The 27,474-nt window shown below is 40.0% G+C and overlaps 2 protein-coding genes across 3 annotated transcripts in view; one reads left to right on the top strand and one right to left on the bottom strand.

The window, feature by feature from the left end:
- Positions 1-27,474, bottom strand: part of crim1 (cysteine rich transmembrane BMP regulator 1 (chordin-like)) — a 132,155-nt gene that overhangs the window by 82,739 nt on the left and 21,942 nt on the right. The gene's annotated exons all lie outside the window — the stretch shown is intronic.
- Positions 22,362-25,327, top strand: LOC130559909 (uncharacterized). Its single transcript, XM_057343248.1, has 4 exons — positions 22,362-23,597; positions 23,771-23,964; positions 24,078-24,229; positions 24,401-25,327. Exons 2-4 carry the CDS (start codon positions 23,802-23,804, stop codon positions 24,707-24,709), a joined length of 624 nt encoding a protein of 207 aa, XP_057199231.1. The 5' UTR covers positions 22,362-23,597; positions 23,771-23,801; the 3' UTR covers positions 24,710-25,327.

Genomic DNA, 27,474 nt, shown 5'->3' with positions numbered 1-27,474 from the left:
AAAAACAGGGGAATATAATAAACAGACTAAACAGGAACACTAAACTAAATAAACTAAACTAAGACAACACTTGACAAGGAGTAACACTGACTACACTTACTGAGATCAAGGATTTCCAGGACATGAAAAGACACAACGTCTTATACAAGGCATCGAACACAACGAACTGGCACAATATAGGGGAAACTAACAAAGGGTAATTAACAAGGGACAGGTGTGGGGAATGAAATACTAATGGAAAGCTAAACGAGGAAACGAGGGGGGCGGGGCCATAGACGAGACCGGAGTGAACGCACATTATGTTGTGACCGACAATAATATTTTTCTCTCCACACAAAACAAGAGGCTCTGTCATGGTTCTGCCAAAAGACCAAGAAAGACATGACAAGAAGAGGCAGAACCATGACAGGTCCAGTGTGTAATTTTTTGGAGGATCTATTCACAGAAATGCAATATAATATACATAACTATGTCTATAGAGGTGTATAAAGACCTTACTTAATGAAGCATTATGTTTTTATTACCTTAGAACGAGCTATTTCTATCTTGCATGGAATTGGCCATGTTGTTTTCTACAAACTGCTCTACGGAGCGCGTTTCATAAATACGTTATCTCCTTCGGCAAAGAAGCGATAACGTGACCTGTGTCAGCCAATGTAGTGCTTCAAAAGGGAGGGGTGAGCGGTGGAGTTAGCCGTTGGTTGCAATTCGCAATCTCACCGCTAGATGCCGCTACATTTCATACACTGGACTTTTAAACACAAATGAATAATTAAATAATAAGTCAAACTTTAGAATTGTTCCTTTCTTTAAAACCAATGCTTAGTTTCTGCCGCATAATACATGCATAAGCCAAATAAAGCACTTATATAGTATACTCAAATACTTACTATATACTCAAAATGATGTTTTTCCCAATCGCCAGGATAGTACATGCTTTCAGCTCTACACATTCCCCTTCGTAAATTTTTTATCCAACTTTAATAATGCTTCCAGCTACCAATACTCCAATACTCCTGCAGGGCTTAAAAACAACAAAATTATTACCAGCTATCATAACAACCAAAATGTCTATACTTGTGCCCCCTGCAAATCGCGCCAGTCAAGAACATGCCAAGTGTAGCACAACAAATTCACTGAGGGATCATTTAGAGTAAGGGACATAAAACTGCCAAACTGTCAAAAAAATTGGAAGCAAGCTCAGCCCTAAATGCTCGGGTGTTCATCTATTCATCAAATCTTTTTATCCCTGACTCATACAGGAGTGAGACGCAGCATGCAGAGAGTCGCATAGTAAGAAATCCTTCTCAAATCATTTTTCAGAAACGCACCACGCACGCACGCTCACACACACACACACACACACACGTACGCACGCACGCACACACACACACACACGCACGCACGCACGCAAGCACGCACACACACAGACGAGACAATCCGCTGTTACCACACGAATGCTGTGGTTGAAAAATAAAACAACACACAGAGTAAATGAATCATTTCAATAAGAAGCCAGTGAGCGGCTCAGCAGAAACAGATCAGCTGATTGGCATCTCGCAAGCACTACAGCCGCAGGTTTCTATTTTCTTTGCTTCTTTCCTCTCTGTTTTTGGCAAAGTGCCTCTTCGTAATCTTTCTCTCTCAGTGGCTCTCTAATTGAATCTGTTTAATAAAACATTCTTTTAATTGCCTATGTCAGATCTGAATCACTGTATGACCAGCACAGACACAGGCACTTCCTCTCAGATGCTGTGTATGGAGCAGTACAGCCTCACATAATTCAGTTTAGCTGTGTTAACCCTTTCAGAGCGGCTGTTTTCAAAAACTGGGAAATGATAAGCTAAATTGGTAGGAAGTGTTCTCCGTCGCTGACTCCAGACAGACAGCACCAGATGCTATGCTAATACTGCCACCCTGCTAAAAAGATGGGCTGCATTGCAATCCGCATGATATCCATTTTAAAAGAGCATGCGAGATTAGGATTAGAACGTCCCAAATCATTCCTCGCTGGAAATGGAATTTCCTCATTGAGTGGCTGGATGTTTTGCTACAGTATTTCTGACATAGAGTTTCAAACGATTTATTCCTAGAAATAACAAACACGACATGGACGTTTTATTTCTCCCAACAAGAATGTAAACTACTACAATCATAGCTCTTTTTGTAGCCAACAGAACAGAAAGAGGAAACTACAATAACAACATGCTTCAGCCCTGGATGAAAAACAAACAACACATGAAATATACTGTATGTAAAAAAAGTTTTTTCAATAGCCAACTGAACAGAAAGACATCAAAATAAGAGTGTCAGAGTCTTATGTAAAAACGCTTCAGCAACATGTGCAGTTTGCTTTTCCTCATCAAAAAAGGACTGATGCACTGCCATTCAGTCTCCCATTCAGGCCTGTATTTTGACATTCTTCTGTGTTTCACGGACGGACTCGAGTTGCAAGACATTTAAAAAATTTGCTAGCGAGTCTCTGTAGCTATGGCAACGATGGGGCTGATGCGCACACAGGACGTGCTTGTCATTCTCTGGCACATGCCACTGATTCTGATCTCTTCTATTTTGTGTGAAATTGGTTTGGTTTTATCCAGCACTTTATTATTCTATCCACAGTGAAGACACTGTTGGGGGGGGGGGGGGGAGAAGCAGGGGCAATTACATATTATGGTTGGGAAAGATAAGTTCAGTTCATGCATATTTTCCTTACAGTTTTCTGTGATTAAATTAACAGATGATTATGTAAAAGATAATACAAACAACTGTTTAGTAAGTATTTAATATGTATTTTTAATTATTTTAATTGTCAGCTGGATATTTTTTATGAGGGGCCCACAAAAAATCTGGGGGACAATTCCCCCCTAGACCCGGCCCTGGTGTATACCTTGGGAGATTTTTTTAATGAGCAAAACTGTGACGTTAGACTTTACAAAAGAAGCGCACAATATAACAATGGGCCATTTGCTGTAGTTCTTGAGAAGTGTTTTCTGTTAGAGAGAATATCTCTCTTTTGATAGGACTTTGAGCTTTGTAACTTTGCAGACCTTTTTTGCTTGAACAGCAATATTACGGTACAAACCAAAGTTGAAAATGTGAAAACGCATTATAGGACCCCTTCAGTCAGTGCTCAGCTGGTTTATTTGGTTTCCTGACCTGATCATGCTGTTGTTTAGCATGGCCAGCTTATCTTACCTTTGGCTGTTTTTTAACAGGGTATAAAATAGCAAAAGTTTGTTTTCTTTTAACGTCTTTATAGTTGCAAGAAGCTGCCCCAGATTGTAAGATTGTAGAACAGTTATTCATGAATTTTGCTAGATTAGTAAAATTAGTATGTCCCAATACTTACATACTGTACCACCACAGAATAGAATTACATATTATATTATAATTATATTATCTTTACTGTATGTTTTTGAGATGTTTTTATGACAACACACCGAGTCCTGATACAGTTATATATAAAAGAAACCCATGGGTAATAACTAACTGAGTTTAAGTCTTGGCAGTGTTTGAATTGATGGAGGAATGCTGGGAAAAAAGCCACGTTCTTGCATTATGACTGACAGGATTAGAGTAACAAGCTCCTCTGGAACTTTGATTTGGTGCTCCATTTAGCTAAATCAGGCAGCTTATTAAAAACCAGCTCACGGTGCTGGTAAATCATATCTGCTTCCAAAAAAACAGCCAAATAAAACCGTCAATCTAACCTATTCATACGCAAACAAGAAACTATTCACATCTCTGGCTCTGTCGCTATTTATAACACGCTGTATCAAAGAATATTAAACTCACAGCCTCTATCACCTTGTGAGTAAAAGAACGTCACGTATCTACTTCTTATAAAACTCAATTTGACTGGCTACGGGAAATAAGAGACGAGTTCTTCATCTCCTTGTCCTCATAAATGAATTATCTCCTTTTGACCCCTAGTTACACACGTGTCTCTTACACTAACTTTACCGTATGTGCAATGCGCAGAAAAAATACAAAATACGAATGCTAAAACTAGTAATCTATAAACTGTGAATGACTTCTGATATGAACTCTTTCAGGCCTGGAGAGATTACGAAGGATAAAAGGTCTTAGTCGGGTTAGACATAGTCTCGCAAAGCCAAACTGTTGATTTGCATCATGAAGGTCAATTTTGAAGCTCAATCGGGCAAAAGGACAGGGTGAATCTGACTGGCATGTGGGGCAGATTTGAAAAGAAGACTATTAATAAGGCTATTAAGATAGTTTTATACTGTGACATTTTTCATGAACTAAATGTAAAAGATCTAGGGGCGGTTTCCCAGACAAGGATTATCTTAAATCAGGACTAGGCCTTAGTTAAATTAGGATATTTAAGTCAATTTAAAAAACTTATTTTACAAACAACTTTACAGGCCCCCTAATTTATATTACTATTATGCAACAAAATCTGTAATTAAGTATAGATGTTACTAAATAAATCATATGCTAACAGGAACTCTCTTGTGAATAATGTAGTTACAGTGTTTTTCTTATGGAACCTTTGGAAGTTGCAACACCGTTGAACTACTGAGGCTGAATCCAAATGTCTTGTTTTTATGACGCGCAAACTGTGTCAAAAAATGAGCCCAGGAGAGATGCAGCGGGATGACGTCTAATCTGCTGTGATCTTGCCTTTTGAATTTACCGTTACAATCTGCCACGACTCTCAGTTGTCGCAAGCTTTCCTGTCAAGAGCAAACCGGTCACACGTCACAACAGCACGGCACTATGGGAATTCATGGTGCTTCTGCAGGGCACTACACTCTGCTTTAATGTCCCATATTTCTTCAATGCTCTTCTTGTTCAGTAAAATCCATCCTTAAATGGAACACTACCTCAAATAAAGACAGACAGATGTCAACATAAATAAAGCTTTTTTGAAAAGCCCATGGTTTTCAAAATGGTTTAAAGCTGTTATTTTTGACTCCCTTTTAGCGGTGAATAAAAATATAAAGGCCACAGTGGATACAGTGTGGATACACGTTGATTCAAATATTTATTTTTTATTTTAATATCTGATATTAGGAGCAAACAGATATAACAACATACGCAAAACTTTCAATCGGGATCCTAAATAACATTACAGAGGTCATACATTTCTTCGCCATATATACAATATGTTCATGTACAAAGTACATGGAATATGTTTTGCATTAAGTCACCCAAAATAAACTAAAGTTCCAAATTAAAATTTCCCCAATTCACATGCACTAGTGTGACAAAAAATCTAGTTTTGGCCCTGGTTTAACTACAACGGCAAATAAAAGAATAGTCCTGCTTGATTTTCAAGTGTTTGGCAGTGGAGTGGAGTGCTTAGCCCAAATGGTGATTACCAAGAGGGCAGGTGGAACATGTCATAATGATGTTGAATTAGTGATTATTAACAGTCATTATCAGTCTCTCTTTGGAGATGGCGTTCAGCTTGTAGAAACTCTGTTGATATGTCTCTGATGGGGTTGGAGGTAATGGTTGAGGATGTGATCGGCCACTTAAACCAGCTGGATGGCTCAGCTGTAGACTCCTAATCACTGCAGAGGAGGAGAACATCTTTCAGACCACCAAACGGTGGAGAACCACACAAAACAAGTTTGCTCCGAGACTTAGTGCGGGATGGAACTCCTACAGAATAAAATCATCAGCTCTAGAATCTAGATTCACCTTTATTGCAAAGCACTGTGGGTTCACGCCTATATAAGAATATAACAAGAAATACAATAACAGGAAATACATTCTTAAATATATTAAAAAAGCTACGACTATAGACATAAAAATATAAAACATTGGAAAAATGTGCAATAGTGCAGAATGTGGCAAGCAGGCCCAGTGCAACATGTTCACAGTTTGTAAATGTAACATGCATTATAATGCATTACAAAGACAATAATCTGGGTTCTTTTTTTAAGTTTAGAGACAATCTCTAAACTATTTGGCTGGCTGTTAAGCAACTAAACCAGGAGCCACGCGCACATTTTTATTTTAATCGCATTGAAATGTAAAATTCCGGCAACATTCTGATTTATGAAACATAAACAGAATTACACTGTGCAAATCCATAACCAATCTATGAAAATGTTTACAAGGCAACAATGGTTTTACAAGCCATTTGCACAATTTTTTTCCCTATTTCATGTTTCATGAATGAGGGCCATTTTCAATTCACATTTGTGTTTAAAACTTCACCCAGCAATTGCTGTGCCATTATTTTGAATGAGCTAGCACGCTGTTGCATGTGGCATCATTGATTTCAGATATACCCCCTCCTCACCATCATGTCAAAAATTTGATTGCTCACTTTACAGACGGTTGGTCAGATGGCTGCTTCCCGTCTAAGTGGGAGGTTCTTGGCCAGAATAAGCTACAGAACGGACCCTACTTGCCAACAGCTCTGCGAGACCAGTCCTTTCCAGTTTTTGGAATTTTTGGATCCAGTCCCGTGACAGCTCCGATCTGGAGATACAGAATGCGATCTGACACGCACCCTGCTTGACCTGTGCCTCTGTGCATTACAGCTTTAGCCTTCAGCCCTGAAAGGCCCTGACAACCCACATTAATCCACCCACTTGCCGCCACATACATGTTATAAATGAAGGACACGAGTGGAAGAGCGTGGGGAACGTTTCATTTTTCCATTTGAGATTTTTCTGCTGGCAGGGCAGATGGGAGGGTGATTGATGTGTCCATGTGAGGTCTGAGATGGTAAGGAAAGAATTCAAGAGCATGCCGAACCGGCATGTACCGCCCCATGGCATCAAAAACCCGCAAGCTGCGCAGCATGCATAGATCAGCGGGGACCGACGTGGCGGAAAGAGGGAGTGAGCTGACAAGCTGATAAGCGTGGAACCGACAGGTCTATCTATCACATGTCTTTATTTGTCATGTACTGGTTTGTTTTCCTTCATAGTGTATGACCCGACATCCGTGCTTTTATGATTTTCTGACTAGATGTTAATATTTTCTTCATTTGTGAACACTTATAAAACGCTACTGGAATATTAAAGTTTACCCTAAAATTGAATTCCTGTCAGACAGGTGCATCACACAAAATGCTATTGATTTCTGCGTATCACGAAACAGAGATATACAGTAAAGTATGAAAACCAGCAGTGTGAACAGTCCCAATCGAATCCCAATAGAAAACAACACAGGAATTCTAATGGTTTCCATTAAAATACCATTATGAACCATTAGCTTTTCCTTTTTGTAGTGTGTTTTGGGCGTTCTTACAGTAGGATTTAATTGTGTACTATTGGTTCTCATCTGCCAGCCCTGCTGAAAAAATCAATAGAAACCATTAAAGAAGTTATAATGGTTTTATTGGTTATAAAGGGATTTGTATTGGTTTAAATGCAAACTGTAATGGTTCTACTGGTATGTGATGGATTCTATTGGTGGGATGTTAAATCCTACTGGAATAATGCCCAAAACACACTACAAAAAGGCATTTTGTAATGGTTTTAATGGAAAAATCTAATGGTTCATAATAGTATTTTATTGTAAACCATTAGAATTTCTGTAATGGTTTCTGTTGGGGTTCTATTGTTTTTGCAACATCCCACCAATAGAACCCAACACATACCAGTAGAGACCATATAGTTTCCATTAAAACCAATACAATTCTCATTATCACCATTAAATCCATTACATTTTCTATTCCCTGCTGAAAAAAAACATAGAAACCATTAAGGAAGTTGTAATGGTTTTATAGGGATTTGTATTGGTTTTAATGGAAACTGTAATGGTTCTACTGGTATGTGATGGACTCTATTGGTGGGATGTTAAATCCTACTGGAATAATGCCCAAAACACACTACAAAAAGGCATTTTGTAATGGTTTTAATGGAAACAGATAATGGTTCATAATGGTATTTTAATGTAAACCATTAGAATTTCTGTAATGGTTTCTGTTGGGGTTCTATTGTTTTTTTCAGCAGGGTTGTATGGGTGGGAACAACAGAAAAGCAAACTGGCTCTATCCTCATGTCATAGATGAAAACTCTTTTTGCTAGTTTATCAGATCCTTGAAGATACTCAAAAGACAAATAAATGAACAGACAAACACATTTTTTCAACAACCGTCAAGCTGGCTGTTAAACTGAAGCACATAACGTTCAGCTAGTTAACACAGAGGCGTTTTGACATTAACAATTTCTCTTAGTGACAGAACCGATAAAATGTAACAGAGAATTACATTTGACATTTCATTTCAAAGAATCTCATGTGTTTCTTCCATTCTTTAATGTGGTGTAAAGTAGCAGCCATTTTGTAAATCCCAAAGAGACCGGTGGTTAAGTGGAGAGATAAAAATCACAAAAAGCCCCTTACCATTCCAAATAACATCTCCAGTATAAATGAGCCTCTTAAAGCCATCATGTTGCACCTGCACAAGGGGTTTTTGAGATGGATACTATGCCGCGTAGAAAAAAGTCTCTCAGCAGTCGATCTCATTAATGTACAAGCTTTGCGCAGACAGATAAATCTGTAGTTAGCCATGTGGCATTTCTAGCATTCGTGCCTGTCTCACAGTGAATCAATATTGTTGACCTTTACTGATGGCAGTCATATTGAAAGGCAAGCCATCATTTGCTTGAAAAAACACAGACAGGGGTATTGAAATATTGAAAGAGACAAGGAGACTATTTTTCCCTTAGGGTTTATATACAGCATGTTGGAGCATTACTAGGGCTTTAAGAGCCAACGGCACTTTCCCGAATTCTAAAGGGGTTTAAAATTCAATACTGTGGTCGATTACTGGCGGCTTCAGCTCTGTGAGTTATGGCTGGGCGATATACCCTTTCAAATGATAGACTAGTAGAAATTGTCAACCGTGTGTGTTTTTGTTGTTGTGACCATGCAAAACACCCCAAGAAGAGACCTGATGGGCCATGGGAAATAATGGCATAAAGTTTGTTGTGGGATTGGTCTCACCACCCAAACAGTAGGATCCTCTCACGCGCCTACATTGACATTCCTTCATCAGTCTGTTTGGGCTTTCCAGACTCAAGGGTTGACTCAAGACCAATACTAATATACTGAGGGGTGTGTGTCTGTGTGTGTGTAAAGAGCCAATGAAGAGAGTGAGAAAGAGGTGAATTCAGGTACTGAGAGAAAGAGAGGATGATGACGACAAGAAGCTCAATTGAAGAAGCCGTGGCATGTCGCACATTCCAAACGATGAGTCAGAACATGTTCTCCAAGATCAATCCACAACAAATATTCAGTTACATCACCAACATAACCATTAGACTACTAATGCTATCGTCTCACAGAAAAACATGTACGAAAGGTGTTTATTACTCATAAAAACATGAAAAATCATATATTCTCCGGAGTGGTATCTTCTCTTTTATGTCTATCTGTGTTTTAAGAGCCTTGCTTTTTAAGTGCCTGGGTTTTAAGGGTTTCCTTGAATGTAACGTTTACCAAAAAATCATGTAAAAATCACTTAGTCGTTTTACCCTTCTAAACCGGAGGTGTCGTCGCCGACACATTCTACCAAGCAGTATTCATTTTACCATAACTCTGCAACCATTTGTGCTATCAAAAAAATTCGAATGGCTCCTAAAAGTAGACAAACTGTGCTCTTTGAACTAGGGCTGTCACGATAAAACATCCAGACACAAAAACAGCTTCTTCCCTCAGGCCATCTACCTCTTGAACAGTTAAATGTTTTTACACACCATGCAATTAATAACTCTGTGCAATAATAATCAAGTGCAATATTAATTATATCCTCCAGATAATACACTATCTATTTTTTATACAACTTTTTCTGTAAATTATATTTCATTCATTCTGCTGTATATAGCACATACCTTGTACTACAATAGTCTATTCTTATTTTTTACTTGTACATATTTACATACATACATAGCTTTACTCTCTATATATTTATCTTATGTTTATTGTATTGTATTTCTTAATTGTTTATACCCATGGGCCCTTATTTAAATCATTGTGTATTGTATTCTATTGTGTTATGGTCTCTGTGTACTGTTGTTGCTGTTTCTGTGTTCTGGATGCTCCTGTCACCAAAACAAATTCCTTGTATGTGCGAACATACTTGGCAATAAAGCTCTTTCTGATTCTGATTCTGATAAACCGACGATAACTGTCAGGTGAATGCACAGCTTAGTACGGGAAAATGCTGCTGCATCCGAAAGCCAGAGGGCGCTCTCCTGCGGAAACTCCAAATACGCACTGCAGAAGAAGACCATAATACGTTCTAGAATCTAGGACATCTTTTTATCACTGTTACTCAAGCCTCATCAGGTATTTTCATGATAATAAAGTATATTTATAATGATCATGTTTGACGGGTGTTGCTTTTTGAAATGCACACTATAAGCGATTCAAACTCGCACTGCTTTTCGATCGAACAGCATTTCCTACTGATCCCAGAGACGTGCTTCACGGACAAGCTACGCATTAAATAAAATATCGACACATTGCATATCGCAGCCAGCTCGATTACAATAGGATTTGGCGGTATCGCGATAAATTATCGTGCAGCCTTACTTTGAACATATAATGTCTCACTGCTGTTTTTGTGGAGAGCGGCAGGGGGCGAATATGAACAGGTCGTTACGGAGCTGCTGTTTTCGTGGAGAGCTCTAATAAAATTAGCAAACAAAACACGGCAAAGAGGAGATACACAACAGATGAGGCGATTGGGATGATTTTTGACATTGAAATGTGTGTGATGTGGGCCTGTGCTTGCAATTAGACAGGAACTGCTTCAGACAGACACCACCAGATTTGAGTGAATAGTGCAAAAAAATACACCCAGAGAACTGGGCTAAAAAAGGCTCATGAATGAAAACTAAAATGAGCAGCACTAAAAATACTTTTATGCATGTACCAAAGTATATTTTTGAAGTCTGAAGTGCTAGATTCTCTCGTTCTTTAGTTTTTTGAGAATTTCTAAATAAAAATCAGTAAAAAATTATTTCCATTTTTGTCTATTTAAATTCTATTTACAAACTCACAACACACAGTAATGGTCATTAACCTTATTATTTAAAGACATTTGTTTTCTGAAAAAAATGATACCTTGCACATGATGATGGCACATGGTGTTAGAATTTGACAGTCAAAAAACAAAAAAACATTTTTGCTTCAGGTTCTAAAGGGTTAAGAGAATTGTTACAGGTTTCAGTTCCTAATTCATACTCTAAATGTAGCCTGTTTTACTCAGAATCAATTCCTCACTGAATATGAATCGGCGTACCATTTTTCCTCCGAAACCTCTCATTTCCTTCCTTCTAAATATGAGTATCAATGCAGATAAACCTAAGTTTTAACATTTTTTTACTTTCTACCATGAAATGTTGTCCCAACGTGACAACAAACCCTCTTTCTCAGCCAGACTGCCTGTCAAAATAGCACATGACCCACCGGGCCTTGCACAATCAATGATCAATAAGCTCTTGTTTTGCACATTTTTTACATACAGCTTTTATCTGTAAATTATGAACTTATGAGTGAAAAAAGGTCATTTTTTCCTTTCAATCCAATTGAAACCCCGCCTCCCTTCGTTCCTGTTGCTATGTCCGACAAGGTTTCAGTATCAGCCATGCGCTCCCAGTATAATTTTGTGCACTCCCTGGGGAAATAGTGAAGCATTTCTGGAAAAATGACACACTGATTTCAGACAGAGATGTCTGCAATATGCATTCGAGGGATACATTCAGGATTTGAGATAACTAACAATAATTATACCTATATTTGCTTCCACACCAGCAGACGATAACTTGTAATTTGCAAGTAATATATCAATAAGTAACGTTATTATATTCCGTCTTAAAACAGCACTTACCGAACGCTTCCGTCTGTACGTACATCAATGATTCCAACAATATCGTGTCTCGTATCTGTATTGGTATAGTTGTGATGTGAACTCTGCTATTCTCCTTTATTTAGAATGATTTTTAAAAGTTATAACTTAATTATTGTTTATCGTTATAGTGTGAACGTCCATTAAAGCTTATATCTCTCTGTTTAATATTACAATAATTAAAAAGCTATTTTTTCATATTAATCACCAAAGCTCCACTACCGCAGGTTTGTCGGACTGGTTTGTTTGTCGGACAAAATGGCGGTCAGTCACATAATATCAGCGTTTGCCACGGTTTACACTCGGAGAGAACCCAGATACAGGCAGCGGGGATGAAGGAGTTAAACAGATACTTTATTAAACAAGACAAAACAAAGGAAATACCCACGAGGGGGTGTCAGACACTAGGACGAACTTAAATACAAAACCAGAACAAAACTGTCATGATCGTGGGTGGTGAGGACACGAAGACAAGGACAGAGGACCCAAGTGCAGACAGCGGGTAAGGGGTTAACAGGACTTTTAATAAATTACACCAAACTCAAAACAAAGACCCACGTGGGGGTAAACATAACAAAACAGAAACAAGAACAAGATTAACTAAACTGACAAGACTAAACTAATAACACGTCACAAAGGACTACTTCAAACTAGACTAACAAGACAAAAACTCACCCACACGCAACATAACAGTACAATGATCCAACACCAGACAAGAGAACACAGGGGCATTAAATAGAGGGACAAATCAAAGGGGAACAGGTGTGGGGCATGAACTAATAAACAACCAATAACGAGAGATACAAAAGGGCGGGAACACAGACAAAGACCGGAGAGAGTATCGAAGGCCGACAGGGTCAAAATGACTCTCTCCACACATAACAAGGGATCCCGCCGTGACTCTAACACAAGATCAAGAAAGACATGACGAGCCAGAATCACGACAAAAACACTACCCCCACGATGGGGCAAAAATAACTAAATACAGCCTCGACACAACGTCTAACACAGAAGGGAAATCACAGGCAGGGCAAGGAACTAACACATGGATTATCCAAAGACAAGGCAACGAAGTCTGAACACGGGTAGTGACGAGAGCAAACAAACACAATAAAGCACATGAGTACACAAGCGCGATACACACACAATCCATGAGTAACAAGACAGCCTCACCTGCCCTGTGTAATTATCCCTCGTTTGTATTCCCTTTAAATAGTCCTCATGTTTCGGGTAATGGAACACGGACGGGAAGCAATACGTGAAACGAGAGGGGCGGGGCCAAGACAAGACACAAGAAAACCCATGAGAAGTAAAAACAAACAACTCATGACTTTCTCACATAAAACATAAGGCTTTGTCATGGCTCTGCTACAGGACCAAGAAAATCATGACTAAATGAAGCAGAGCCATGACAGGCGTTATAATTGGTCAGATCGCTTGTCAATCAAACTACTTGCAAGGGTCAATTCATATCTACTCGTAACCCACACGCTTTCAAAAACAAGCACACACACGCCCAACGTTCACACTTTTCTGTGTACACTGTAAAACAGGCAGCATTGACCTCAAAAGCTGAAACACCTTGACAGAGATCATTTGCTGAGTGTAATTCAAAGCTGTTTTCCCCTGTCACCTTGGTTGAAGGCCACAAAGTGCATCATTACTGAAGGGTTAAACTGAGGCCAAAGAGTGATAAATACATATGAAATGCAAAAATAGTGCACTAAACAAATGCTCGGCCCAATGAGGTTAGCCTCTTGATTCCGAAGTGTTCTAAAACAGAGCTGAAATGGCACCTTGGATAAAATTGAGTGCCTAAAACTCACGATGAGTAACTCGATTATAAAATATTCCTGATTATACTTTTTTGTCCTTGATTACTTCACAGTAAGAGTGGAACAGAAAACACAGTAAACACAGATGAGAGCCCTATTCATATTCAAAAGCTTGAATACATTATAAAACGGACAGACTTGTTTACAAACAAAAACAGCAAAACTATGCAAAAATATGCAAACGTGGCATATTACCACATTTTCAGTGCAAGTTTATTTCACAAGTAAGCCTCCAAAGATTAAATTATAAACCATTGGCTATCATTGGATAAACTTGTTTGCATATCAATATGACACTTAGTTTATCACATTACTATACATTGACACAAATATTTGTTTACATTAAACAACAATAGGAATAAATAAAGAAGTTAGATGGAGTCACGTTTTTAGCATCTTGATATCGATCAAGATACTAAAAAATTCTAAAACATCTGAAATATGATTAATGTTATATTCTAATAATCTATTTTCAGTAACAAATTACTAATAAATAATTACACTGCAATACATTTTTGACATTTTCACAGTCCTTTATTGTTTTTAACTGGTAATTTGATAAATTGTTAGCATTAGTGGTAAAACCCGCATAATGATTTGTTATTATATGTCATCCTCATTCCGTTTCTGTGTGAACGCGAGCTGCTTTTAGCTCAGAAACAGAAATCTTCAATCTCCTCTAGTGGCACTTGTCAAAAGAAACATCACTCGCAATTTGACCCAAGATATTAAAAAAGTCCCTGGAAGAATTGTACAACTGACATGGTCAATTGGCCCCACATATAGCAATACACCAATTGATCAAATTGGGAATATTGAATAAAAAGGAGCAGGCTGTGAGCCACTGTGAGGGAAAATGTTCCTTAAAGGTTCTGTGTTATCTTCGCCAATTTAATGGACAAACGAGTGGCACGCTTCGACGGGCCGCAGTGTGATTCATCTTTATCAGTCAACCACATCCGAGCATCTACTGCCGGACACCACAGGGACACCAGAGTGTCAACAATTGACTTACTCACAAAATGCCTCACTTGCTTCAAAAATGTCATCACATCTGCCATTTCAAGTCCACAGTCATTGGTTCCCACCTTTGCACTTAGTAATTACTGACCTGAGGCTAAAATCATCAGGAAATACGCTTATCTCAAACACAGCAGTTTTCTAGCTGACAGGAAATGAAAAAAACAACAACACAAGAAAATGTTATCTCTAAAGTCGGCAATCATTGTAGACAAGTAAAGGCCTAAATGTCAAACATTTAAAAGCTCAGTTCGAAGTGCACATCATTTATCTTTTCCTGCCATGGTATGTTTAAGCGATTTTTCACCTGAAATGTTGTGTGGCACTAAAGCAATAAAGCTACAAGAGGCTGTGTCTATTTAGGTACGATATGAAGCAGAGCCCCTACGCTTTATAAAACATCTAAAACAGCAATGACGATAGTAATAAAAATTAAAATGCTACTCACTAAGTAATGCAACCGGGTATTGGGTGCTTTGTGCTTTCGTTCAGAGAATAAATGAATTATAATTGACTGTGAACAGAAAGTTTCTGAAAGGTGAAAATTTCAGAAAATTATTTATCTGGCCAGTAATAATATATTTAAAGCTGCAATCTGTCATTTTTGTCTCTCTACTGCCATCTCTGTTTGAAAAATAAAATTGCAGGTTCCTTTACATACTCATATTTACGTGTTAAAAAATAACTGACATTTGCCGAGAGAGTTGTCATTGTCAATACTGATTGTTTATGCATTTGTGCAGTAACTGATTTTTGTTTATTTTCAACCAGAAAAAGTTACAGATTGCAGCTTTAATTAGTCTAACACCGTGTCTACACCGGACACGGCGAGGCGCGATGCGACACGCGACACAACAAAAAGACAATAGAATCCATTAGAACTCATAATAATTAAACATTTTCTCCACACTGGATGCGGCGCAACATGATACGACAAACCCATTAAGAATAAGCCGTTTGTCGTGTCGCATTGCGCCGGTCGCGTCGGGTGTACACGGTGCTAATACAGGACATTAATGCATTCCAAGCAACATGGTGACCTGGCACATTCATATAAAAGGTCCATTTATAGTTATTTGACAACAGCTTCCAGCAAGGCTATGTGGCTTTTTAAAACAGTTTTTCAACACTCTGAATGAACTGTTCACTTGATCAAAATCATTTTCCGAATGCCTTCATAGCCTCTCAATTCTGATAGTTAGTAGGGTCGGGCGATGTCTAACAAATTTGCATCGGACGATGCCTAGAGTGAAACATCGCGATGGACGATGACATCGGGGGCGAGGCGGGGGTTATAGCAGTTTGCTAGTTGGCCAAACAATTACTGTATATCAGGGAGCCAGACTGCGACCAAATCGCATTTTGTGCCAATTTTCAAGACAGCGTGAGCATTTTTACAAGTACTCGCGCATGTACGACCTGCAAATTTGGAATTTCATCCAGTTGTTATTTCATGTGGAAAGACGAGTAGATCTTGAGCCCAACTGTGTAGGCTATGATTAGTCAACAGCGCGGGTCACCCGTCACCCATGTTTCCCGCTGCCATCGCGGATGCGCACAGTTCATGTCGTCACAGGTTTACACACACACAACGTGAACGCATTACTACAATTCACTGTTTGCTTTCACCTTCTATGTCCGTCTCCGTCTCGCGCGCACACGTGTTGCGCAGCTTCCAAATCATACTCAACCGCGGATAAGCATGAATGGACGAGCTCGACACATGCGCAGAATTTCATAGTGTGGACTCGGCTCAGTCGGCTGTCAACATTTGTCTTGGGAATGTGCTTTACGCGTACGCGGATGGGATGTGCGGACAACCGCGGACCCTCCTGATGACGAAAATTGCGCCATGCAGGGGAATCACGATGCCGGTGTTCTGCCAATTTATGCTACCCATAAATTTGTGCTACCCTCGTGTTGTGATTGGGTTGGGGGAGGGGTTATTTAGGTGTAAGGGTTGGGGGAGGGGTTAGTCCTGTTTTGTATGGAGGTAGCAAAATTTGATAGGGATGCATAAATTGGCAGAACACCGGCCCAGCATCATGATGGCTGTCAGCCATCGGCGATGGACGATGTCATCGTCTATCGGCCCAATCCTATTAAGTAACACTTTTGTAAAGATCTGGCTGTGCAGCACTCCAAACACAGTCTGTGAAAGCAATCATCATCAAACAGAAGCACCGATGTATCTGCAGTTGATAGGATTATGCGCATGTGACCAGAATCTTTCAATCAACTGATGTGAACCAGCCTGGTGGACGCACGTCAATATCCGACCTGTCCTACATCTGTCGGAGGTTCGAAATCTTTCACACCAGAGGAGCTGTCAATACCATGATCGTATAAAACAGACTAATACCCATAGGCGACTGACCGTGGAGGTGTTATTGCTCATTATTGGAATGCTGCTATTGGTGATTTGAGATAATGTAATTAGATTGTCATTGGTCAAAACACACTGGCCTTTATTTGCTGTGCTGATGCTTGGAAGCATGTAGTTCACTGGGCATCAACAAAGCCTTGACTAGGTCAAAGCACTGCTGGGGGTGGACTCCATGCTTAAAGGGATAGTTCACCCAAAAATGAAAATTCTGTCATCCTTTACTAACCTTCGAGTTGTTCCAAATCTGTATACATTTCTTTGTTCTGATGAACACAAAGAAAGATATTTGGAAGAATGCTTATAACCAAACAGATCTTGCCCCCCATTGACTACCATAGTAGGAAAAAATACAATGGTAGTCAAAAGTGCCCCAGAGCTGTTTGCTGTCCTACATTTTTCAAAATGTCTTCATTTGTGTTCAACAGAACAAAAAAAATGATTAAGTAATTTTTCCTACTATGGGAGTCAATGGGGGTCGATATCTGTTTGGTTATAAGATTCTTCCAAATATCTTTCTCTGTGTTCATCAGAACAAAGAAATGTATACTCATTTGGAACTCAAAGGTGAGTAGATGATGACAGAACTCAAATTTTTTGGGTGAAGTATCCCTTTAACCTACACTACTATACATAGTATAGGAATTAAGCTCTTATGCATAGCTCAAGAGACATAACAGAAGTCTCTAAATCGTCTTAAATGTTTCGCATGAAATTAATTAATCAATTCTTATTGTACACAGCAAATTACTGAGTGATAAAAACCTAGTGTAGTGCAGCTAGTGATAAAATCTGGTGTTGATTTACAATTATTATATGCTTTATCACTTATTTAGTGATGATGCACAGTGTTTCCTTTCGGTGTTTGCGTATAATCAACATTTGCGCATGTGCAGAGTATTTTCAATCTTCCCGCCCATCAAGCTCCAGTCTCCGTCTTTGTGGACTGGATTCGTTTGCCTGCACACAAGCTCCAAGGTATAGAAATATTACGTTGTGATTTATTTATGAACTTGTTTCATCACTAAAGCAAATTGTATTTATTTTATATTATACTGTGTCATGGCTCTGCTTCATTTAGTCATGTTTTTCTTGGTCCTGTAGCAGAGTCATGACAAAGCCTTTGGTTATGTGTGGAGAGAAACATATTGTTGTCCTTTTGACAATAATATAAGTTCTCTCCAGTGTCTCGTCTCTGTTCCCGCCATCTCGTTTCCTCGTTATCTTTCCCTGAGTGTTTAATTACCCACACCTGCCCCGTGTCGTTATCCTTTGTCTGTCTTCCCTATATAATACCCTCATGTTTCATTGTCCTGTGTCGGTCATTGCGTGTGTATGTACTCGTGTCATGTCCAGCTGTATCACCTGTTCCTGTTTCGTCCTTTGTAGTAAGTGTTAGTTTAGTTTAATCCTTGTCTAAGTTTATGTGAGTCTAGTGTTTAGTCAGTTTACGTCCCTGTTACTTGTGTGATTTTCTTGTTCCTGTGTTTTGCCCCCATCGTGGGTTTTTGTTTTGTGTTCTGTTATTATTTTGTAAAAATAAACTTATCTGTTAACCCCTTCATCCCCGCCTGCCTGCGATTGGGTTCTTTTCCCCCAGTGTTCGTGACAGAATGAACGACCAAATCGAACCCAGCAGGGGCTCCCAAGGACGGCAAGGCGTCGTCTCCCCGATCCGGCCTAGCCCACTTGCTACTGGGGTTCGTCAGGGGAGTTATGGGGACCGGAGTTCGCCAGAGCATTCTCGGCGGTGGCAGAGGCGACCGGGTTCAATGACTCGGAGTTGAAGACATCTTCAACTGCTGCCTCACCCGGCGCCTCACACCGCGGAGAAGAGGCTGCTGGCTCCTCTCGGGTTCGCGGATATGGTCAGGTACGTGGCCAACCGGGATGATCCCGGGAGTGGGGTTCCATTTGGAACTTCCGCTCCACGGTCGAGCGTCCCGGGGGGTCTCGTCCTGGCTGCCGCTGCCCGGGGGGACTCAGTACCCTCTGGCTGGAGCTCCACGGTTCCGGTTCCCCTGGCGGGACCGTGGCGAGTGGGGAGGGAAGGACTCGGGGACGACGTCTGGGGGTTCCCCCAACGCTGAACTACCTCCGGTCCCCACGGGTCCGCCAAAGATGGCTGCAGACCGGCGGTGCGGAAAAGGAGGAAGGAGCGTCACGGGGGAATGACGTGTCCATGCAGCCGGCTACCACTCCGGTCAGCCGGCGTCCAGTCCAGCATCCAGTCCTGTGTCCAGCCGGCGTCCAGCCTGTGTCCAGTCCGGTGATCCAGCATGGTCCAGTCCGGTGATCCAGCCGGCGTCCAGTCCGGTGATCCAGCCGGCGTCCAGCCGGTGTCCAGCCGGCCCCCGCGTCAAGCCCTGTCCAGCCGGCCTTCCAGCCGGCGTCAAGCCCTGTCCAGCCGGCCTTCCAGCCGGCGTCAAGCCCTGTCCAGCCGGCCTTCCAGCCGGCGTCAAGCCCTGTCCAGCCGGCCTTCCAGCCGGCGTCAAGCCCTGTCCAGCCGGCCTTCCAGCCGGCGTCAAGCCCTGTCCAGCCGGCCTTCCAGCCGGCGTCAAGCCCTGTCCAGCCGGCCTTCCAGCCGGCGTCAAGCCCTGTCCAGCCGGCCTTCCAGCCGGCGTCAAGCCCTGTCCAGCCGGCCTTCCAGCCGGCTCAGCCCTCCAGCCGGCCTTCCAGCCGCGTCAGCCCTTCCAGCCGGCCTCAGTCCGCACCAGCCGGCCCCTGGGAGACCCCAGGGTCAAAGACTGTCCCCCCAGGACTCCTCCTAAGTCCCCCAGGACTCCGCGCCCTCGAGCGCAGCCGGGGACTGGGACTTCTCCCCCTCCCTTTTGGACTGCCCCCTATGGGCCCTTTGTTTGGCCCCCCCCCCCCTCCCATGTTTGTTATTTTTGATGTCCCACCCTAGTCCTGTTGTTGTTGTGTCTTGTCTGCCCTTGATTTTGTTTTCTTTGTTTTGCCTGGTCCTGTCTGTTTCCCAGTCTGTCTTGTCTCATCCGTCTACCCCTTGGTGAGCACCTGGAGGTGCTCATTAAAGGGGGGGCTTCTGTCATGGCTCTGCTTCATTTAGTCATGTTTTTCTTGGTCCTGTAGCAGAGTCATGACAAAGCCTTTGGTTATGTGTGGAGAGAAACATATTGTTGTCCTTTTGACAATAATATAAGTTCTCTCCAGTGTCTCGTCTCTGTTCCCGCCATCTCGTTTCCTCGTTATCTTTCCCTTAGTGTTTAATTACCCACACCTGCCCCGTGTCGTTATCCTTTGTCTGTCTTCCCTATATAATACCCTCATGTTTCATTGTCCTGTGTCGGTCATTGCGTGTGTATGTACTCGTGTCATGTCCAGCTGTATCACCTGTTCCTGTTTCGTCCTTTGTAGTAAGTGATAGTTTAGTTTAATCCTTGTCTAAGTTTATGTGAGTCTAGTGTTTAGTCAGTTTACGTCCCTGTTACTTGTGTGATTTTCTTGTTCCTGTGTTTTGCCCCCATCGTGGGTTTTTGTTTTGTGTTCTGTTATTATTTTGTAAAAATAAACTTATCTGTTAACCCCTTCATCCCCGCCTGCCTGCGATTGGGTTCTTTTCCCCCAGTGTTCGTGACAATACTGTTTGTGTGAAAAATACCTTTATTATTTGCCTCAGTTTAACCTAACATTGGCACGGTTAAAGTATTTCTCACAAGATTAATACACAAATTCAACGCTGCTTAATGTTCTTTAATTAAGTATTAAAATATGTTTTAAAATATTATAGTATTGATAATTCGCAATGTAGCATTTACCTCAGTTTAATTTCGCGCCCTTTTGATCCGCCGTTTAGTCATGAGTTTACCATTTACGTGTAACTAAAATCGTATGTACATTTTAAAGAATGTTTTAACGTTTAGTTAAAACTAACATGGTATTTTTATTTCCCCCTCGAATTCGTAGGACAGCACCATGACTGAAAGTGAAGCGTTGAGACTACTAAATTCGTTAGTGGAGGACGATGGACGTAGACGTAAGTTTAGTGTGTTGTCTTTGTGCTCATTTTAATTGCTAAGTTAAGTAATCTAGCAGTTTTAAAAAATTGTGTGCTACCGACACTATGCATCACTTTGAAACTGACAAGATTTGGATTGTTAAGCTTAGTTTATTTGTCATTTTGTTTAATAGGGTTCCCAAACTTTGTAAGACCGTCTTTTATGACCGCAACTACAGGTTAATTCTGGTGTTTCGAAATGTTATGCAAACAAATGAATTGCTCTTGAAATAATATTTTCTTGTGTAGCGCTCCGTGCCTTGAGCACTAACGGAATTGCCGGCGAGCACTCACGGTAACGCACAACATACGTCATTGGCGGTGCTGCGCATTCGGATCGGCCTATAGACCTTATTCAGCCTGCCGCCATGTTGATTTCAAAACGAGGCTGAGATGGATAAAAGTCCAGAGCGCTGCATTAGGCCATGAACACACTCTTTTTTTTGACAAGAAAAAGTTGACAAGAGCGCTTTTTTAGTAAAAAGAAATGCTGGCGGCGTTTGTGCATGAAGGCAGCTCAGCACACAGGTTTCATATAGGCAGAGTAACAGAAGTTTATTTGAATTATTAACAGATACCATCTTTTGTCAAAATTTTTGTTGTTGTTGTTGCATCAGCCGTCAGATAGCAACTCAAGACCGACAACAACTCAAGTGTTAGAGCAGACGTGCATTAGTGACCTAACATGAGGGATTTTTTCTGTACAACTTCTAGTTTTATAGCTGTGGTATTGTAAATCTGTAACTATTTATTTAGTGATTGTTTAAATATAAAGTTTGTATTGACAATTGACACAGGTACATGGTAGTTCTCGCTGTAATATGTGTTGGAATTAAACAGAATCTGTATTAAAACAAAGTAACCTGATTGTATTGAATGTGTTAGTTTACTTTTTGCTATATCGGAAAAACACCCACCCACTGGCAAAAACACAAACGCCTTTGCCCTGACTGAAATCTTATCATGCATTTGGTAACAAATAAAAATTGTATCTTATGTATTACTAATGTCATTTTTTTATTCAAAATGTCATTCAGATTGGACAGTAAAGGCAAGAACACAATACAGGGACACTAGAAAATATGTAAAACTCAAAGAGCCATGCTTTTTGGAGTTTGTCGTTGAAAGCAAGACTGTAAATAAAGCTATACTTTACAGTAAATAGACAAAGTACATCGATGATTAAAACATTTTAAGGAAGTAATGAAGTTACTGTTTTACAGCAAAAAGAGCATTTGCCATCCCAGAACAGACACCTATTAGTGTAACGGATGACACTTCTACAGAAGTGGATGTGGATGTATTTCCTGAACTTGTTGCTGAAAGGGGCATGTACTTTTGTTTATATACCAATGGTGGTAATTATGTTTATACTTAATTGGTCTTATGTTAAAATTGTGGTGATGTTTATGTTTTTGCAAGTAATATTTTATATACTGAATACAGATTTCACATCTGCACATGAGTGTTCCCCTGTTCTGACTGACGGGAAGTCTGTCAGCAAGACTTCAACCTCTACTGAATGCAATGAAGGCAACAAAACTGCTTGTTTTTTCAAACGTTGTCATGGTTCTGCCCCATCTTGTCTTGCTTTTCTTGATCTTGTGGCAGAGCCATGGCAGAACCTCTTGTTTCATGTGGAGAGAGGCGTTTTGGCCCTTTTGGCTTGCCATACTCTCTCCGGTCTCGTCATTGTTCCTGCCCTCTTGTTTCCTCGTTAGTGCTCGTTATTAGTTCATGCCCCACACCTTTCCCCTCTTGATTTGATCCCTTATTTAATGCCCCTTTGTTCTCTGTCCTGTGCTGGTTCATTCTGCGTGTATGTGTCATTTGTCTGGTGAGTTCCTGTCCGTGTCCGTGTCTAGTCTAGTCTAGTCTAGTCTAGTCTAGTCTAGTCCTTGTTCATTTTTATCTCCAGTCTGGTCAGTGTAGTTAGTCTCAGTCCTGTCTTGTCATGTCATGTTATCCCCTTGTTTTATTATGTTACCCCCACGTGGGTCTTTGTTTTGTACTTTTGTGAATAAATATCCTGTTAATCCCTTACCCGCTGTCTGCACTTGGGTCTCACCACCCGTTCATGACAAAGGTTTCACAAAACTTTAAATGTTAAAAATCTTAGCTTTTCTAATGTGTTCGTTTTACCCAAATGTGTCTCTTTAACAGGAACAATACTATGATGCACAGAGAGGGACAGGTTTTATCATGAATCGCCTAAAGACGGTACAGAGAAACACCAGTTGTAAAATGATCTCTCGATCAAATGAGGAATCCTGTGGTCCTAGAATGGAGGAAAACATCTGCCTTGCAGATCAAATAACAGGCAATGAATGCCAGGAAGCAATCTCACTGCTTAAACACAGCACTGATCGTGATATCATCTTTTGTAAGATGAAAGAAACTTTTCATTACCGACAGGAGATTGTAAAGGACCCAAAGAAGTCCACGGCCACCTTTCACATTTTTCCTCGATTCCTGGACACCAAGGGTCTGGTGAGTATTCATGCTTGCTGACTTTAATAAGTATTAGATTTTAGCTTCTCTGCTGCAACCTTCACCTAATAATCACCTAACAATACTGAATAGTACATTTTGTGCTCAAATGTTACCAGTGCTAATTTCTCATGTCATTATTTGGTACTGTAAGCACACTGTTTTCTCTTCAGATCCAGCAAGACTTGCAAGACTTCCAGCAAGATGTTTGGCCTGGAAACAGCATCCAGATTTTTAGAGAAGTGGAATACCTCCTTCAAGGAAAATGTGATTAAGGAGGCAAAAACTCTTAATCCATCTGCATTCCTGCTACAGATACTGAAATTTGCTGAAAAAAACAACGGAGACATCAATAATGAAGCTAAAAGTACTTGAAAGTTCTCAAAAAAATGCTAGATGTAAAATTGTATTTATGAAAGCTAACAAAATGTTCTTTCTCTCTTTTTCTCTCTCTGTCCTTAATGTGTTCTGTTATTATAGAATGGGATAGTGACATAGCCTCCCTGCTTTTGCTGTTACACCTCCTTGCACCCCAACCCTCTGGAAGGAAGAGAGCAGACAAGATCAGTGTGAGAGATGCTGTTAATCGCCTCCTGAAATTTGAAAAGGTTCTGGATTTTTTCTTGACCATGGTAATAATCCTAATGAACCTAACCATTAGAATATTGAACTGTTACAACTCTAAAACGTGTCGTTTTTTTGTTTCAAAGATGTAATTTGTCTAAGTTTGTGGCAAATTGTTGTGATTTCATATGTATGCTAAAGTTTGTCATTTAAGTCATTTTTATATTGTTATTAATCAGTCTTGCAGAAGTTTGGAGGACCATCTCTCAGAAGTAGAGGACAGGCAGCCCTATCTTCTGGCCACTGGACAAACCAAAGCAGATGAGCTGAAGTTCTACATTGTGGTTGACAAGAATCTCATACCCTGTCAAGCAAGTACTTCACTGGGAGCTTTTGATGAGCTTTTTAAAGTCTTTGGTGCACAATATGACCCATCTCTCAGCAACATGTTCACCTTTATCCAGACAACAGTCTACAAAATCCATCCTAGAACGTCCAGCCAATCATCACGCACTCGAGAGTTGAGAGCAAAACTGTTAAACAATTAGTTTAATGGAAAGTACTACATGATAAGATGTTTTATTTGCAATTCATTGCTGGGTACAACAATTAAATTATTTCGACACCTGAAGTTATCTCATGGCTTGTACCCAGGAAAAAAGCTGAGACTGATTTGTGCTCAAGAGGGATGCAGCTTACAGTTCAGCACCTATTCTGGTTTCCGGAAGCATTTACATAATATCCATTGTGAAGATGAGGATAAGGCAGAAAAGGATTCAACTCCCAGCCAACAAACACAGGCTCAGAGAAAACTCACAAAAACTCAGAGATGTATTTCATTCATTTATAAAGGAAAAGTCTATTTTATCAGAATGAATGTTTTCAAACCAGACTTTTAAACATTAAGGTTGATTTCAAGGATGGCATGTTGAATTGTTGTATTTTCAATATAAAGATGTTACTGCAGTGTGTGTTTTTACTTGTTAAAAGACTTGTTAACTTCTATTGAAAATGTCTATTGAAATTAATTTACTTGAAATGCTCAGTGTGATTGTTTAGCATATGAATTAAGTAATTGTATATTTTATTAGAATTAATGTATTTCAGTGTTTAAATTTGATGATTTAAAGGAAATACTTGTTTGAATCTCAGCAGAAATGTGTATTTTCATACCAGACAGTGGACCGTTTTATTTGTTGTTTGACAAATTTCAATAAATTGTAAGAAATAAAAGTCACTTCGTTTTTTCATTACATTACCATTTTAATTTAAATATATCAACATTAAATAAATACACTGGGTGTGTGGGATTTATCACTATAAAGTGTTACGTGTGTATAATAATTTCTCAACACCTTGAGTGATAAAATAAAACACTAACACAGTGTTTTCAAGATAAACACATTTGTCAGTGTAGTTTTAACACTAGCAAAGATGGACCTGTATGTTCACCCGGAAAGTGTTCATTTTAACACCCATGGTGATAAATCTCCCAACATATTTTTGCTGTGTACTGTGTCTATAGAGAAAACATGTTAGGGAAGGCCACAACAGCTAAATGCCCAACGCCACAACCACCCAAGCCAGAGTTATTCAAAAATGAAATAAAAAACATTTGATTTTTAAAATAATAAGCTCGTCAAGAAGTTCTACTTACAGGTCTCCGGGTGAAAATTGCACATGGCAAAGGTGATGGAATGTATTATCACCTCTAAGTTTGCGTCCTGTGAGAATGAAGGGAGAGCACTTGTGTCCTGCAGTAAAGCTAACCCTGCAGATGTGATGGGACAACATCCTATTAACACCTGTGTGCATGCGCTGACACTTTGGTTCTTTTGACATCTAGCATCATGTCGCCTAGACAGACTGAGTTTCAAAAGCCTCAAAATCTTGGCTCCTGCGAAGAGGAAGAATATGTTGGTGCTGAACAGACAGTTGTCCCCAAACATTTACAACTGCCAAAGAGGAGGATAAAATAACACGCAGCAAGAATGTAGTGCATCTGTTTACAGACCTTTCAAAAACTAAAGAGATTAATTACACTGCCTTCACAAATAATCAATTGAAGAGATAGTTCGTCCAAAAATGACTTTCTTTCCTCTGCAGAACACAAAAGAAGATATTTTGAAGAATGTTGGTAACCAAAAAACGCTGCCACCCATTGACTTGAGTGATTTTGTGTCCATAAAGCAGAAGTGGGTGCCACTGTTGTTTAGTTACCAACATTCTTCAAAATATCTTTTGTCTTCCGCAGAAGACAAAGGGAAATGACATGAGTGTAAGTAAATGATGGTAGAATTTTCAATTTGGGGTGAACTATTACTTTAATACTTTAAATAACTAGACTTGATTATATCTCACGGAGCCGATCTAACCAATATAGCTATTATACCGCAAAGCGACGATGTCACTGATCACTATCTTATAACATGTACACTGCACACTGCAGAAATCAGCCGTTTAACTCGTTATCGACAGGGTAGAACAATTACCTCGACTACTAAAGATAGTTTCGCAAAGAGCTTGCCAGATCTGACTCCTTTAATAACCATACCAATAAATGCAGAATCGCTCGATGACATGACCAGCAAATTGGGTACTATTTTCTCTAATACATTAGAAGCTGTCGCACCTATGAAGTCAAAAAAGATTAATGAGAAAAACGCAGCACCATGGTACAATAGCACCACTCGCGCCCTTAAAAGAGAAACACGTAAACTGGAGCGCAAATGGAAACAAACCCAATTAGAGGTCTTTAAAATTGCGTGGAAAGAGAGTGCAAACTGTTATAAAAAGGCACTAAAAGCAGCAAAGGCTGAGCACCTCCGTAACCTCATAGAAACTAACAAAAACAATCCAAGGTTTTTATTTAGTACAGTTGCTAAACTAACAAATAAACAGACTTCACCTGACCTGGGTATTCCGCCGCACCTTGGTAGCAATGATTTCATGAACTTTTTTACAGAGAAAATCGAAAACATACGAGACAAAATAGTAAAATCTCAACCTCCAAGTCTGTCCTATAAATTAGTACCAACCATCGCCCCAAAAGAAAGGCTACAGTGTTTTTCACCTATAAAACAGGAAGATTTAATTAAACTTATTGCAACATCTAAACCTACAACTTGCTTATTAGACCCCATACCAACTAAATTATTAAAAGAGTTATTACCCGTTGCAATTGAGCCCATTTATAACATTATCAACTCGTCAATTAATCTAGGCCATGTCCCAGGAGCCTTTAAACTGGCCGTCATTAAGCCTCTTATCAAGAAACCAAACTTAGACCCCAATGAACTAGGAAACTATAGAC

Source organism: Triplophysa rosa, linkage group LG10, assembly GCF_024868665.1.
Source record: "Triplophysa rosa linkage group LG10, Trosa_1v2, whole genome shotgun sequence".
In the NCBI taxonomy this organism is placed as follows: domain Eukaryota; kingdom Metazoa; phylum Chordata; class Actinopteri; order Cypriniformes; family Nemacheilidae; genus Triplophysa; species Triplophysa rosa.
This window is presented reverse-complemented; position numbering and strand designations above follow the sequence as displayed.

Bases quoted from the DNA above. Each gene is read 5' to 3' on its own strand.
- LOC130559909 (XM_057343248.1), top strand. From the start codon at position 23,802: ATGTTTGGCCTGGAAACAGCATCCAGATTTTTAGAGAAGTGGAATACC. The intron at 23,965-24,077 runs GTACTTGAAAGT...CTGTTATTATAG, and splicing joins CATCAATAATGAAGCTAAAA to AATGGGATAGTGACATAGCC. The intron at 24,230-24,400 runs GTAATAATCCTA...GTTATTAATCAG, and splicing joins TGGATTTTTTCTTGACCATG to TCTTGCAGAAGTTTGGAGGA.